The sequence below is a fragment of the Papio anubis genome, chromosome 15 (genome assembly GCF_008728515.1).
Source record: "Papio anubis isolate 15944 chromosome 15, Panubis1.0, whole genome shotgun sequence".
NCBI lineage: Eukaryota > Metazoa > Chordata > Mammalia > Primates > Cercopithecidae > Papio > Papio anubis.
In genome coordinates this window covers 12,154,652-12,170,864 of record NC_044990.1, presented here as the reverse complement: position 1 = coordinate 12,170,864, position 16,213 = coordinate 12,154,652, and the positions used below count along the sequence as shown (strand labels likewise).

The window sequence follows — 16,213 nt, the reverse complement described above, 5'->3', positions numbered from 1 at the left end:
GTGCACACCCAGATTAAGGGTGGGTCTGCCTTCCCAGCTCACTAAACCAAATGTTAATCTCCTTTGGCAACACCCTTGCAGACACACCCAGGATCAATACTTTGTATCCTTCAATCTAATCAAATTGATGCTCAGTATTAACCATCACAGTATTTAAGCTCTTCGCAGAGAATAAAACCTAGAATTATCTGCTGTCCAATCCTTACTCAATCCAAGTTGTATCATCAGCAACAAGAATAATACTTGTAATGATTGCCTTAAAAAATATGCATCTATTCCTCTAGACAGTCTAAATTTTATCTTTGGGGAAATTCATATAATCATTTATTCAATTATTGATTCAATCATTTGTTCAACCAATCCTACTGATATCCTCCTACTCTGTGCCAGGCCTTACAGTAGGCATCAAGTATAGAATGTGAATGAAATAGACACGGACCGCCCAAAGCAGTCTCCTGGGAAGAATGAGCAACACAGAGGTCCATGAGCAAATACATATGTAATTATAAATTGGGAGAGAGGCCATAGGAACCTCTAAGGGGATACCGATACTGCCTTCACTTAGAGGAAGTCAGCAGGGATGGCTTGCCTGAGGATGCATCAGTTAAGCTGATACTTGGAGGCTGAGAAAGAGTCAGCCACAGGAAGGCTCCATGCAACATTACAGCTGAGGAGAAGCGTGTGCAAAAAGGCAACTGAGGCGGCAACGTGGATGATGCTAGCAGGGAGCTGGAGTTGATGGGGGAGGGGTTGGCAGGGACTGGATTGTGCGGGACCTGGTGGGCCAAATAAGGAGTTTGATTTTTGTTCTCAGTGCAATGGAAAACTCTCCAATATTTTAAGCTGGAAAGTGCTGATATGGTCTGTGACATGGTTTAAAAGATCACAGACAATAGAATACTTGAACCATGGTTTTCAAAGACCCTCACAGAAATTGCTTTTCCTAAATAATGCTTGTTATATTATTGTTGACAGTGAAGGATACAGTTAAGAAACCGTGAACTACATTTTGCTACCTTATCCAATATTTTTGAGGGTGCTGATTTTTTTTTTTTTTTTTTGAAACAGGGTCTTGCTTTGTTGCCCAGGCTGGAATGCAGTGGCACACTCATGGCTTACTGCAGCCTTGACCTCCCAGGCTCAAGTGATTCTCCCACCTCAGCCTTCTGAGTATATGGGACTACAGACCCTCACAAGCATGCCTGGCTAACTTTTGTAATTTTATTTTATTTTATTTTTAGAGATGGGTTTTTGCCCTGTTGCCCAGGCTGGTCTCGAACTCCTGAGCTCAAGTGATCCACCCACCTTGGCCTCCCAAAGTGCTGATTCCAGGTGTGCTGATTCTTTCTGAGGACCTGGGAAAATCTTCCCTGGAGTCACCATACCTAGTGATCTGTATTTATCTTGACCACTGTTTTGTTTTTCATCTCATGGATCTGCTGAATTTTGTAATTGGTCTTGTTTCCGTTTTGCTTTGTCAGAGAAGTATCTTAAGCCACATTCTCACCCACTTCCAGCAAATGTGCAAGACTTCGTGGCTTGCATATCTGTGAATGGATTTTACCCCTGGCTTTATTATTTTCCTGCCCTTACTTTACCTTTCCCCCAAATTGAATTAGTTGTTTATTTTTTACTTTTATAAGTTTGGGGTGGGGGGTTGTTAGCTACCAGAAATAACAAGGCAAAAACAAATAGCTGGAGGAGAAAGTCAGGAATTGAACAAAACTCAACTACGGCAATAAATTTAAAGACCTATTCTTCACTTCCAAAGATCATTTGGTAAGTAAAGAATAGAGAACAGTCACGTAACAGCAGATTTTATGAAAATACAAAAATAGCACCCAGCAATGTATGCACTTGGATATATATGATCTAATATATGTGCTTATATATGATCTAAAACAGATCATATATAAAAAACAGCATGAGGCAATAGAGATGGCCTCCAGCCTCCCACACTTCACTTAACATGTGGTATAGTGGTAAGTTTCTTTTCTGTCTTCCCTCGCAGACAGTCCCTTGAGAGCAGAGACCACATCATACTCACATTTGTACCTACTATACTTACGCTGTTTTTTCAGGCATCCAATGTTAAATTTATGAATGAGTAAATATAGATTACAGAAAATAAAGCCTCCCATAATCTCAGACTGCATCAGCAAAAGTACAATGCCCTGAATGCAGGGAATAGGCACACAATGTACCATATACTATTGTGCTGGGCCAAGTCTAGAGCTCTAAGCTTAGAGTAGATGCCCGCATATTTTTAAAGGGATACTGACAGACTGGAGCAGATCCAAAAAAGAGCAGTCAGCTGGATGAATGGATGAAAGTCATGTGGTTAGATGGAAAAAAATGTGAGACTACACCAAAAAAATTCTTGTAAGGGCTTTTGACAAACATCTGAAGGACAGTCTTGTGGAAAAAAGCATAGATTTGTCCTGTCTGATTCCAAAATGGCAGAATCAGAGCTAGTGTATGGAAATTAAAAGGAAGAACATTCTTCAATAGCTTGGGGCCCTCTGTGAGATAATACACTCTGTATATGCAGGTAGATAATCAGCTCAACTACTGCGGTAGTTGAGTGGTTGGATTAGAAAATGTTTAATATTCCTTCTAAATTCAAGATGTTAAAACTTTATGCCTGTAGTAGTTGCAACGAACAAATGGATTCCATATGAACATGTAACAAGCCAATCTAATTAATGTACCACATAACAGTGGTTTACAGGTATTAACATGACTGGTAAGACTAAAGAGCTTTGTGTTAGTCATGAAAGTGTTTCTGGAGGCAATAGGTTTTAACTGAGCCTCATGGGTGGAAGAGAAGGGAATCACACAATTCCAGATCTGTGAAACAACTGAGAAAATGCAAGAATTCTGGTTTGGCTGTAGTGAGTGGGTGTAGTAATGGTCCCAGGACAGGACAGACCAGGTTGCTGTCATATGGGTTGGAGCTGATGGTTGCATCTCCAGGGAATGCCATAAAGGGAGAGCACATGCTCCTGGAGGCCCATAGATGGGAATTCACCAGACAGTAGGGAGGGCTGCGAGACAAAGTAAAGGAAATCTATTACCACCTACAAGTGTTTGTGGCAGGATGTGGACTCCAGATGAGAGCCATGGTCTGGAGCTAGGAAAGCTGATCTGGGCCAAGCTCTTTCACGGGGTCATGGTCACAGCTGCCAGTGTGAGTGTCACCAGCTTGTCTGTACTGGGCATGGGACATGGGGTGCATGCAGAGTGAGAAGGTTAATTGGCACAGAGTTGGGCACACACATCACAAATCAATTGGTGAAAATCCTCAAACGCTGGCCTCCAGAGCCCACAGGAAGGCTTTGACATCAACCCACAACCTTTGGGTTCATGTAATTTCGAAAGCAGCCTTCCAAATCAGCCCTGCATTTTTCCGCCTGCCACTTGTGTCTCAAACATTTTCCCAGTTGGCAGAACCACCTTGGCTCCCTCTGAACAGACTGACGAGGAGGCTGGAATGTGTGTGAAGGAGTAGAAAGGGCAGCAGACAGTGAGCCATTCCTGGCTTCTGTAAAAGCACTCCTTAGCGTTCTGCCCTGTGTATATAAGATTCCATTGAGCGCTAATCTGGGATCATCTATCAAAATACTTGAAAATTCCAAATACCAAAAGTTTCACTTAGAGGTCAAATTTCAGAGTTTTGACTGTATTTGGAGTGTTTTCATTGACAGTGAATGCTATGAGAAACTCAAGACATATGCAGCATTAGCCTTGAGGACGGACAGAATGCAGAGAATAAACAAGCTACCCTGGAAAGAATTGGCAAAGAGGGTCAAGCTGAGCTGCTTATTCATTTGAGGGTTGGGGGCTGGGGTGAGTCTCTAGTTCTCACCTATGGGTTACTCCTAAGAGGGCTTGTGGCTCCTATTGGTTGATTAAGGGGTCTGGGCTCCGTACTTCTTACTTGAAGACACCAGCTCTCAATCATCACAGGATTTTAGCCGCCCCATACCCCTATTTTCATGTAGGCATTCCAGTATCGCAGGCAGTTAAATAGGATTAGGATGATTTTCAGGCTCTTCCTCCAACATGCTCCCCCTTTCCAACTTCCACAGTGCCTTTTCGGTGCCGTGTTTTTCCTTCCCTGTCTCTCGTGTGTAATAGTGGAAAGAGTGAAAATAGCATCAGCTTGGAGATGCACACAGGCTCTGCACTTGCTTGCTATGTGACTTCTGTGAATTTTAGCCTCCTTTCCATCCAATCAGATACCTCCAGTGACAGCTGTGGAGATTAATGTTAAAAAACATAAAATGTGAAGCCATGAAGGCTTCAGGCCCGGCACATAGTAGGTGCTCAATGCTATTCCCTTCTCTCCTCTTTCCTTTCCCTTCTCTTTTGCTGTCTTTGATTCCCAGTAACCATCTGTTTATCTCATTCCTGAAATAGTCTGACTGAAGATCACAATTGATGACCAGATTAGGAGGGAAGAAAAGTAGGTGAAAACTGAACACAAGTGCCATCTGTCTTCTTCATTTTTAAAGGAATTAGAGAGGAAGAGATATGGTGTCAGTCTTAGAAGATGCTTGTGATCTGGGCACTCTCTCCCTCTTTGATTCCACAGGACTTCATGCACTCACTGGGGAAGAGGACCAGCTCTCTCAGTTGCCTGTAAAGGACAAGCCAGAGAGAGAATTAGCTATTTCTTGATTGTAATACAAGAGACCTGTCCACCCCAGTGGTAATTCTTCTAACATGGGGACTAAATGATCACAAAAAAGAATTTATTTAAAAAGTATAAGTTTCATAGCAATGGCGATACATTAGCATAAAACAAGGTACTAATGACATGCTAATGAGAAAATAATGTTACATATTTGCTTTAAATATAGTACCCTAGAAATACAAAATGACAAAAACATGGTAAGCAGGTGCATGAATTTATAGATACTACTTGAACCATGAAATAAAACTTTAGGGGCCCTGAATATGCATACAGAAGACCAAATGTTGTGTAACCATCCAAAGAGGCTGACAATTACCAACTACCTGACATAGGAGGCAACTGTCACATGCTGGGCCCCAGAGATCTTTCTTAACTTGTTTATTTACATAGTGGGACAATTACACAAGAGGAGCTGCTTCTCAGAATCAGGCTAGCAACAATTCCCTCAGGGAAAGTTGTTAAGGCTTATGGGCCTCAGAGAGCCAGCGTAAGAAGAATCGAAGCCCTAATTTAAATTCTGTTAAACTTTTAATTTGGAAATAATTTAGAAATAATTTCTCATTATTAGACTATAAATTCCCAGCCAGGCTATGTTTCAGTTTGAGTCAACCAATGTAGAAGCAACTTGGTCATATACTTTTTTTTTTTTTTTTATCAGAGAACTTTATTCATTCGGCCCCAGGCTCAGAATTCGATAACATGTTTTCTGTGGACTTTTTCTCTTCACATCAAACAATGTTAAAGAAGAAAAACAAGGAAAAATCATAATGACATATATATGTGTGTGTGTGTGTGTATATATATATATATATACACACATACACTCAGATATGGCCAAACTGAATTACTAGCAGTTTGCTTAAACCATACACTCTGGTTCTGGATCTGCATACATGGACACCTAGAGTCTCTTGCAAAGCCCTCCCCAGCCTCTGCCTATCAGAATTCTCCCCATTTTCAAAAGCCTATCCAAATGTCTCTTTCTCCATCTGGCTTGCAATCATCGCCCCAGTCAAAAATAATATTGCTCACCTAGCATTGTGTTTGCGTCCTTTTTGAGACATATATATGGCCTCATGTTAGAAGCTTTTGTATAACTTCTCAGTGGATCCTTAGCAGGTTGATGACAGTATCTTTGAAGTATCTTTGCAACTTCTGCAGTGATTCTTGTCTTAAATGATTCAGTGTCTTAAATGTGATAGGCACTTTCTAAGTATTTTACCTGTAGGTGATTAAAAATTGGGGAAGTAGAGAAATCAAAGAGGAACGGATGCTTAATACCTAACACGTGTGTACTTCGCCTCTCTGCGTCTTATCTGTAAGAGCCTCCAATTCCCATCACGTGAGGGTCAGGATCTGTGGTATATTCACTCCTGGTGTGAAAGCCCTTGAAGTTTGTTTTTCACTGGGAAAGATTTTATTTGAGTTGTTTCTTGATAATGAAGCGTGGTGGTTTACGCTCAGCTGTTGATCCTTGTTTGAAGTAGGTTTTTTTTTTTTTTTTTTAAATTTAAGAGATTTACCAGTTCCATCTTTTACCTGGCTGCAGCTGCCCTGTAGAAAGCGAAGGAGCTTTCTCTAATTTTTGACAGCCTGAAAAGTTTCCTGAGCCCTGAACTTGTTTGTCTTCTACTGTTTTGCCCTGCCCTCTCTCTTTTTCTTTTAACTCTTTTAGTGAGGGCTGCTTTTGGGTGCTTCGTCAGCTCTGAGGCACGTCAAATACGTGTATTTCGCTTTCAGCATTGTGTGAGGGACCCTGGCGGCTGGAACTGCCTCTGCTCGGGGCTTAGGGCTGACTGCGAACGTTCCCATTTTCCCCTCTTCCTCTCATTGGTTCCCGAGGTCACGTGAGGGCCCCGGGGGTTGGAATTCTGAGTTGTGGCTTTGGCACTCCTTTTTCTTTTTAAAAATCGCTGGGTCTGTTGAGCTGTCCTGGGCTGGGTGCCTTGCTCTTTGACTGAGACTGGAGACAGACGGGAACAGCCACAGGCAGACTGAGGTGACAATAGGAAATCTGCCGAGATGTTCAGTCAGGTGCCCAGGACCCCAGCCTCAGGCTGCTACTACCTAAATTCCATGACACCTGAGGGCCAGGAGATGTACTTGCGATTTGATCAGACTACAAGACGCTCTCCTTACAGGATGAGCCGGATTCTAGCACGCCATCAGCTAGTGACTAAAATTCAACAAGGTGAGTGGCCGGCAGTGGAAGGCTGTTGCTCATTCTGATTTCTGTTGGCTCTATTTCATGCTAACCCAGTTTTTTGGTTTTGTTTTCACTTTATAACATATGGATTTCTATGCCACACTACCCGTAACTTTGAAAAATAACTTCAGGCTGCAGTTTTCAGCAAACAGGACAGTCCTTAGCTGCCACATAGCTCAACATAAAGTGCCCAAAAGACTTCACGGTGGGACAGTGAATCATAAATTCCAAAACCTACGTGTGTCTACAGAACAGATGAGAACTGTTACTCAGTGTGTATCTTAGGAGCTTTTCTGCAGTTTCCTCACACTCTGTCACATTTAGAATGTGGACACTTGTTTATTTCATTAGAGAGGGGCGGGGGACTAATGTCCACCCTGCCCGGAGTATTTTGAACATCCTTAGTGAAGAGGAGGAAAGCAAGAATTCTCTTCTAAAGGCCATCAGGCTAAGCACTAGAATCGCATTCTCTTCCTGTTTGTATGTTTATGTCAGCAGTTGCCACAGACGTGTTAATATTGTTTTTCTGGTAAAGAATTAAGGTGTTTGTTGATCTCAAAACAAAATCCCGTAACCTGCACACAAAACTCCAGCTTCCTATATGCAAAGAGAAGAGAATATTGAGTATAGGTTGCTTGATATAGTTTTTATTCTCAGCCCCCCAAAATACCAGTCTGGAAGTCTGGACATTACTAAAATTTACCAGTCTCAAAAAAATTTTTTTTAAAACATGCTCCTTATAGGGTGTATCAGTAGAAAGCAGAAAGATGAACATTCCTAAGAAGCCCCTAACACACATGTTTACAGTCAGTTAATGATCACCCTCCTTCTAGACTACAAAAAGAAATTATTATATTGGTGCTAAATAAGTTAACCAGGAATTTTTAGAGCCATTATAAAAATACAGTTTCTACTTAAATAAATGAGTTTAAGATTATATTGAATATTAGAGAGGAAGTTGGGGTTTGTAATCATGAAAATCTTATTGTAATGTTTCCAAAAAGAACAATATGTATTCTAGTGGGCAGCATTTGATGAGATTGTTTCCTTGGAAATTAGGATTTGTTTGTAAAGGTTCAGGAACTAGTTATGTGTGAAGGATGCTGGTCCTTCCTACATGCTGGTCTGATTTCAGGAAGGATATTATGTCATTCCATAAACTCTGTGTGCAGGTCTTGATTGAATAGAAACAAAAGTAATTATTTCCCTGTGGCTTGATTTAAAAATACTTTGGGCTTAGAATAAAAACCAGCTCCACTTTGGTTTTAGAAATTTCTGATCATGGTGCTTTTCCAAATGCCATCATCTTTATGTACACCGAGGCTTAATGATGCTCTATCATCTACAAGATATAAATGTTCCTCAGCATGCGTATCATATTAGAAATATTGCATAGAACTAGCTGAAATTGCTTTGCAAACCTCCTTAGATGTATTTACAATAATTGATTTTATTTAAATATTATTTATGTTCTTTTTGGAATGAGGGTTATTTTTCCATTCAAGATTTGAAGTTAGGAACACATGCACTGTCATTGAACGTGCCCTGTCACACAGACATTCGGGCACCCTCAGTTTATGTTTCATTTTTGTCTAATTAGATGATTTGAGGATTCTGTCTTTTCTATACTGGGCAATGGAGTGTTTGAAGTCAATGAATGCCTAACGCTTAAAACTGACAGTAAAGATCACAGGGAAGCAACAAAGATTTCCAACAGTCTAGTGATTCAGAAATCATTATGTGTTAACATCATACAGCTCTTTAGTAAGACAATGAGAAAGCAATGCAAAACAATTTTATTGAGTTTACTGAATTAGAAGATTGTTTACTGTAATAGCAGAGAATGTGGATTAAACAGTTACAGCATACCAAAATCATTATAGATAATTTTTTTTATTATGCCCATTTTACAGATGAGAAAACAGAGGCACACACAGTTCAAGTATCTTATCCAAGGTCACCCAGTAAGAACTGGTACTTGAATACAGCTTGACAGTTCATGCTCTGCAATATGCTAGACTATTTTTTAGTTTTTATAATGAGTGCTAAAGTACTGAACCTATGATTGAGTTTTGGATTATATAGTATACTAGAGACTTTTTAGACTTTTCTACTCAGGATACAGCAATACACTATATTATAGGATCAGAATTGGTCACTCATTATGAAATTTCGTGTCAGGTTGTGTTTCTCTAGTGGAAGCAAAGTGCTAAATGTTTTATTCTCTTTAAACAGTTACTACCCAATAACACAGGATGTCAAGTTATTTTACTAACAGCTTTGTTTTCTTTGTGTTTTTGAGACAGAGTCTTACTCCGTCACCCAGGCTGGGGTGCAGTGGTGCGATCATAGTTCACTGCAGCCTTGACCCCCTGGGCTCAAGCAATCCTTCTATCTCAGCCTCTTCAGTAGCTGAGACTTACAGGTGTGTGACACCATGCCTGGCTAATTTTTAAATTTTTTTTTTTGTAGAGACAGGGTCTCACTATATTGCACAGGCTGGTCTTGAACTCCTGGGCTCAAGTGATCCTCCCACCTCAGCCTCGCAAAGTGCGGGGATTACAGATGTGAGCCATTGTGCCCTGCCACTAACAGCTTTTAATCATTCCATAAAGCACGTGCAAATAAATTAATGACAGCATTATTTTCTGTAGTTTACAGGTTAGTATCTTAAAGTGACAGCCACATCACTAAAATTGTTTGCATTATTCTGCTTTAGATCTTTAAGATTTAGCATTATGTTAATTTTATTTAAGACGTCATTACTTATAATTTCTCATGGTTGTTGGGAACAGTGGAAACGAGTAAGTTGCTCCCCACTGACCTCATTATAGTGAGATAATCATTGAATGGCGTGCACATGATTCAATAGCAGATACACTCATGGGGAGGAAAAACAAGGAAGAGAAATAAAGGAATCTTTGATGATGCATAGAATCAGAATTCATTACCCAAACCCAGGATGAATCTCAACTTGCTCATCTTCGGCTACACATCAAAACATACATGCATCATTTCTCTGGCCTGTTTTTTAGTTCTGGGGTTACAAATCCATTTCAAGAGAGAGGAGATGTTTAAAAGAGAGCGTTGTTTTGAAGAGTGAAAGTTTATCGTAAGTCATACTGCCCATAATCCATACCCCACATTCTTGCTTGAATCAATAGGGAAATTGTTGTAGAGAGAGAGAATGGAAATAATAATGGTCCTTATTTGCCTCACTAACTGGCGCTTGGGAGTGGATAGGAGAGAGGATGCTGGGGGTGGTGAAAGACTGTGTTAGGCCAAGGAAAGGGAGGATTGGATTTTTTTCTATTTTTTTTTTTATTTTGGTAAAATACACAATACATTAATTTTGCCATCTTAACAATTTTTAAATGTATGGTTCAGTGGTATTAAATATGTTCATAATTCATAATGTCCAACCATCACCACCATCCATCTCCAGAACTCTTTTCATCTTGCAAAACTGAAACTCCATACCCGTTAAACAAGAATTCCTCATTCCTCCCTCCTCTCAGCCTTTGGCAACCACCATTCAACTTTCTGTCTCTATGAATCTGACTACTTTAAGTACTTCATATAAGTGAAATCATACAATGATTGACTTTGTGTCACTGGCTTATTTCACTTTGTACAATGTCTTTGAGGTTCATCCATGTTACAGCACATGGCAGGATTGCCTTCCTTTTTAAGGCTGGATAATATTCCATCGTATATATATACTACATTTCACTTTCTGTTTTTTTGTTAGTAGACCTCTTAATGGGTGTGAGGTGGGAGAATTGGATTTCTATGTCATTATTTGATGGTTTTGATTTATTGGTTCTATGTCATTATTTGGTGGTTTTGATTTAGTGCAACATGATGGATGCACCATGTTTAAAGTCTACACACACACACACACACATATTTGGAAAACCCAAATGTAAGCAGAAACATAAATGTGATTACTTGCTTTATGAAATAACTTATCACACTATTACACTTTTTATTTTATTTTAAATGCTTAGGAAACAGCATAATCCGGATTGCAGTCAAGTCCGCTGAAGTAGGATAAGGAGACAGGGACCCAGGCTCTGTATAGATGCTCCTTCGCTCCTTTACAGTGTTGAGTTCCAGAGCTTTACTGGACCTTTGGTTTTCGATGAGAAAGTGAAGTGGATGGACTATGATTGCTCAAGTTTATTCTGTGTCTCATGTTCTGGAATTCTCTCTGTGGTTAAGTCAGCAACTCTTTGAACAGGATTGTAGAAAGCAGGGGAACATAAACCTAACATACTAGAACCTAAAAAGGCAACAGAGCGGCTTTATTATGTGGAATGTATCAGTGGCTTACAATTGTTCTACAATTTCTTAAGAAAATGGTAAAGCAGAAATTAGGTTTTTGTTCTACCTTCGCCACTAATTTATTGTGTGATCTGAGAGAAGTCACAGCTTCTCTAGACCTCTTTCCCTTCTTCCATTAAATAAAGGATTTGGATTAAAGAGTCTCTGAAGTCCCCATCATCTCTACAATTCTAGGATTCTGCAATCGCAGGAGCTACCTTAAGACTAAGGCAATGCTTATTTACATTTTCCTTATTACATCATTCAGCATATACCTGGACATGCTTCCTTGTAACTTATGTAATGCTTTCATTAATATCGATGTAATAGGAATGTTAGGAAGTTCGGTCTTGTGGACTATTTAAATGTCGGTATAACTATACTTATACAGAAACTTGTAAACACCCTTCTTTCTCCAAAATCCAGGCGTGTAAAGTGGAGTTATCTTGATGCCTGACCTATAGCAAGGATTGCAGGGACTGAAGAAAGTCTGTGTGTGTGCCTCTCACCTCACAATACAACCTCTTTCTTTTCTTGATAGAAAATGTGGAAAGTAGAAAGTTTCACTACTGGGCCGGGCGCGGTGGCTCAAGCCTGTAATCCCAGCACTTTGGGAGGCCAAGACGGGCAGATCACGAGGTCAGGAGATCGAGACCATCCTGGCTAACACGGTGAAACCCCGTCTCTACTAAAAAATACAAAAAAACTAGCTGGGCATGGTGGCGGTCGCCTGTAGTCCCAGCTACTCGGGAGGCTGAGGCAGGAGAATGGCGGGAACCCGGGAGGCGGAGCTTGCAGTGAGCCGAGATCCGGCCACTGCACTCCAGCCTGGGCGACAGAGCGAGACTCCGTCTCAAAAAAAAAAAAAAAAAAAAGTTTCACTACTGGGAAACTAGTGAAAGTTAGACTCTCATTTGAGTTGCCATTCTATCTGAGGCTATTTTTAAGTAGATATAGCACCTGATTTGAACTCAACTAGAATGGGATATACTGCCTTTTAAAAATTTCCCCAGGGAATGCCAGTGGGCATGAGTGATGTATTCCCCCTCATTACTATGTCAGAAGGCATCTTGGGAATTTGCCCAACCTAAGTGGTGAACATGGCCCATCCCCATGGCCTATACCCCCAGCAACTGGGTAATGTCAGCCTAAATTAAACAATCATTTGTTCTTTTGGAATTGCCCTTTCTCTATGTTTAGTACTTTCTTACCCGACTGCTTTCAAACCTGGAGGATGAATGCACTGGCAGAAAGACAGATGGAACACAGGAAGCAGGCTGAGAATGCATCAGTCATGTATTGCTCAAGTTCTGTCTGTTTTTTTTAAAGAGTGGCAACTGTCATAAATTCACATTTCATGAATCAGAGCCTCTTTCTACTCAGTGTTGGTGTTTGGAGGGCCTGTACAGAAAGGATACTGTTTAACCAAAATTACAGGAAAATCTGCTAAGTGAATTAAATTAACTAACTTTGAATAACATTTTAAAAATTACTACATAGTAAAACTGTAAGAAGTCAAGAAATGAGTACTGGGAGGAAATTAACAAAAGGACAATATGCTTGTAAACATATAAAACTTGAGAGTTTAACTTTAACCAAGTTGTAGGTTCAATAGCTACACATCATTGCTTTATAACTCACACATTGGCCAGGGTGGCCAATCCATTGGAGTTGCCTGGAGCAGCACATGACACAGTAACACGGGGTGTACAGAGATGGGTATTTGCCTTGTGCCTTCTTCTGTGCCAGTCTTCCAGGAGTTCCACTGTTGGCAGAATGTTGAAACTTCTGTTGCTCAGATGCAGGCAGTTACCAAATTTGGATTCTGTAACTTTAGCTTAAGTGAATAAAGATTCATTTTTTTAAATGTCTTTCCCTCTCCCACCTTCCCCAATCATCAGTGCATTAGTTCTTAGGAAATTTTGGATAATGGTCGGCTCTTATAATGTAGAATTCCTCATTTCATTAGCAAATTAATCAAGGACACAGATAGAAACACAAGTTAGAAAAAACAGTCACTACTAGTGGTCTTAGCAGTATCAATTGATGACCCAAAACAAATTTAAAAAGAGAACAAATGATAAGTGAGTTTTGGCAAAACTCTTATATAAAGGGACATAAATAGATGGAGATTTAGTAGAGACATGTCATTAGCAAGAATATACACTTTCTCTGTGTTTCATTAGCTATGACAACAGGGTAGTGAGGCAATCAAGAAGACTCAAGAAGATAAGAGAACCTGACCATGAATTGCACGCCAGATATTTGAATGAACTAAAGATCATATAAAAAATATTTGCTGTCTCCCTAGGAGCAATTGAAATATGATTTTGGTATGGGAAAAGATACTACATATTAATTTACATTCCACCTCATAACCTAGAGGATTTGACGTCATTTATAGAAGAATATATAACTAAAGATTGCAAAAAGACAAATCTGATGAAAAGAGAAATGTTGGCCAATTAATGAGGTAAAACTAGGAAGATATATTACATGGAAATATAAAATGTAAGGCTTTGAATAATTAGCAAAAATGAGCTGCAAATTTGGCTTGAGCTTCCCTGATCTAAGCAAAGAGGAAAACACAACCAAGGGAAGTTTTTCCCTGTTCATAAGATAAGAACTTACCAGCCAAGCTTTTCCTGGAAATTGCTCTTTGGGAGAATTTTCTCCCAAGAACTTGACCTATGAGAGGAATTTCTTATACAAATCTCATAAAGGTAACACTGCAAGCTATAGTGAATGGTGCCTTCAACCACTCCTACTGTGAATTCAGTAGTGAGTCTCGTTTCTTATAACATCCTGCAGTGAAAGTGGGGGCATCACAATAAATTGTAGTCCAGTAGAAATATTTGGGTGTGGGTGGGTGGGTAAAAACAAGAGGTCAGGTATGCAGTCTTTGGATTCTCTGTCTTAACCTAGAAATAGCATGGAGATTATCCACAGGCAATTTCTATTAGTCTGCTTCGCAGAACACTAGGCCCATTAGACAGATATTCAAGGGAGAAAACATTTCTGTGATTAAGTCATTTTGGGAAACGCTACTTTCCCTTTCCCCTGGAAATTCAGACTTATGAAAGGCTCAGGAAAATCTTGCACAAAGTAGTTTAACTGTGTTTAAACTGGTATATTTCATCTTGAAAACACTTTTCACAGGATACTGGGAAGTCACATATTGCAAAACCAGCTTTCCCTGGGGAACACATTTTGGAAATGCTGATCTAGGAGAGTACGTGGCCTATGCTTCCTTCAGATAATTTTCTCTGAATATACTTCTTGCATAGATTTGGCAGTAGATACTTTGAAGTTGTGTTTTGGAGAGTAACATCGCAAGTATTCTATGTTTTCCAAAAAGGCCAGCCACAAATACTTTAAAAGTCAACTGAGTAAAGGCAAGATGACCATCTTTTTATGAAAATTAACAACCACATAAAGATTCTGTTTTGGGTAGGCAGAACAGAAAGCTGAGTCGGTATATGGGCAGAATTAATAATTATAACATCAAGAATACAACCATTCCTCAAATAACTCTACAAGATAGGTACTGTTGAGCCAGAAGGAAGAAATTACTGCCTTCTAGCTCTGGCTTTGTCTTACCATGATATAGTTGAAGTCCTTGGTGAGGTCCAAATGGTTCTAACATTACTGTAGCTAATTCAGGATTTTCCATTACTGCTAGGAAGTGGAATCATGCCCCACAGGAAAGAAGCAAAAAACTCTTCAGAAGTCTCACATTCTCCTTTGCCATAGGTGACATGGGATATGGACTCACTGAAGCTCAGGCACTGATGAGTGGCTCCGAGAATTGCTGAATTCATGGTCCAAAAAATATCTTTGGTTGTATAAAAGCTCTCCTAGTATGACAAAAAGAAGTGAATGAAGTAAAATTATGTAGATAATTCTAATTAGTAAAATCTGCTTGCTTTAGTTATAGCGGCAACTTATCAATTTCCAGGAAGTCCACAAATATATTCTTAAGATGTTTTTCCTCCTGTTGGCAAAGAGATACGCATTAGCATTCACATTATGAATGATGCTTCTGGAGAGAAATTCACACAATATCCAAAAGCTCCAAGAGAATGCATAGGAAATTACCATACTGGCTAGCCCAAACCACCACACTGTGAATTCACACAAGACCATGGTGGTCATTCTGGACTGGTACAGTCTAGGGCAGGACCGAGTACCCTGAAAATTTATATACTAATGTTTGAAAAGACATGAATTCTCTCTCTCTCTTTTTTTTTTTTTTTTTTCAGAAGGTTAAGTTCTATAATAATCTAAATGGAGAACTTGGAAAATAACTTCAAAATTACAGAAAATGCTAATGCTGTTAGCAAAAGAAAATCAATAGAAATAGATCTAGTGTCTGGCTAGACTGTCAAATGATTTCCCTCACACAGCACAGGAATCCTGAGAATTTTAAAGGTCTGACAGAGGCAGAGCTGACTAAAATACAAATGATTTGTGTTGCTTTGCCTCCTAACAGTTGGATAAAACACAAGGGCGAAACAATGCAGAGAGATTGGAAAGGAACTTGGCAGTCACCAAGTACCTAATTTACATGTCAGGATTTCGAGCTGAAGTAGGCATTCTCTTCCTGCATTCCAACTCTCCCCTTCCTGCTTAATTCTGAAAATCATACATATGGATGGCGGGAACGTTTGATTAGTATTCAATCTCTATGAGCGAACAGTAGCATTTCCTATACATTTATATTCACCAAATGACACACTGGATTCAAAAAGTATGTACAGTCATAAAATCACATTTTCCTCTGAGAGTTATACTACCCTGAAATTATGTATAATATTTAAAATTACTATAAGAAATAAGAATGATTGACAAATCCTGCAGTAATGATATTCCAACCATTCTCACTCAAATAGACTGGAGTTCTTATTTGAGAAAATTAAAGAATCTTCTCCAGATGCTTTGAGGGACACAACACGTTTCCCACTACATGCATTTCTCAAAAT

General features: G+C 39.6%; 1 protein-coding gene and 2 long non-coding RNA genes across 6 annotated transcripts in view; 1 reads left to right on the top strand and 2 right to left on the bottom strand.

The window, feature by feature from the left end:
- STARD13 (StAR related lipid transfer domain containing 13) overlaps window positions 1-16,213 on the top strand; it is a 553,194-nt gene that overhangs the window by 354,414 nt on the left and 182,567 nt on the right. Inside the window, exon 1 of one of the 4 annotated variants that reach the window (XM_021929383.2) lies at window positions 76-6,890. The exons of the other annotated variants lie outside the window; for them this stretch is intronic. Coding sequence (XP_021785075.2) covers window positions 6,722-6,890 — 169 coding nt within the window. The 5' untranslated portion in view covers window positions 76-6,721. Of the gene's footprint in view, window positions 1-75; window positions 6,891-16,213 lie in introns of those variants that run through there. 4 annotated transcript variants of the gene reach the window in all.
- On the bottom strand, window positions 10,885-12,529 carry LOC108582843. Its single transcript, XR_001896700.1, has 2 exons — window positions 12,443-12,529; window positions 10,885-11,190 (listed from the first exon to the last, which is right to left on the bottom strand). It is a non-coding gene; the product is annotated as an uncharacterized LOC108582843 (long non-coding RNA).
- LOC116270556 lies at window positions 12,541-15,015 on the bottom strand. Its single transcript, XR_004178638.1, has 3 exons — window positions 14,832-15,015; window positions 12,873-13,068; window positions 12,541-12,632 (listed from the first exon to the last, which is right to left on the bottom strand). It is a non-coding gene; the product is annotated as an uncharacterized LOC116270556 (long non-coding RNA).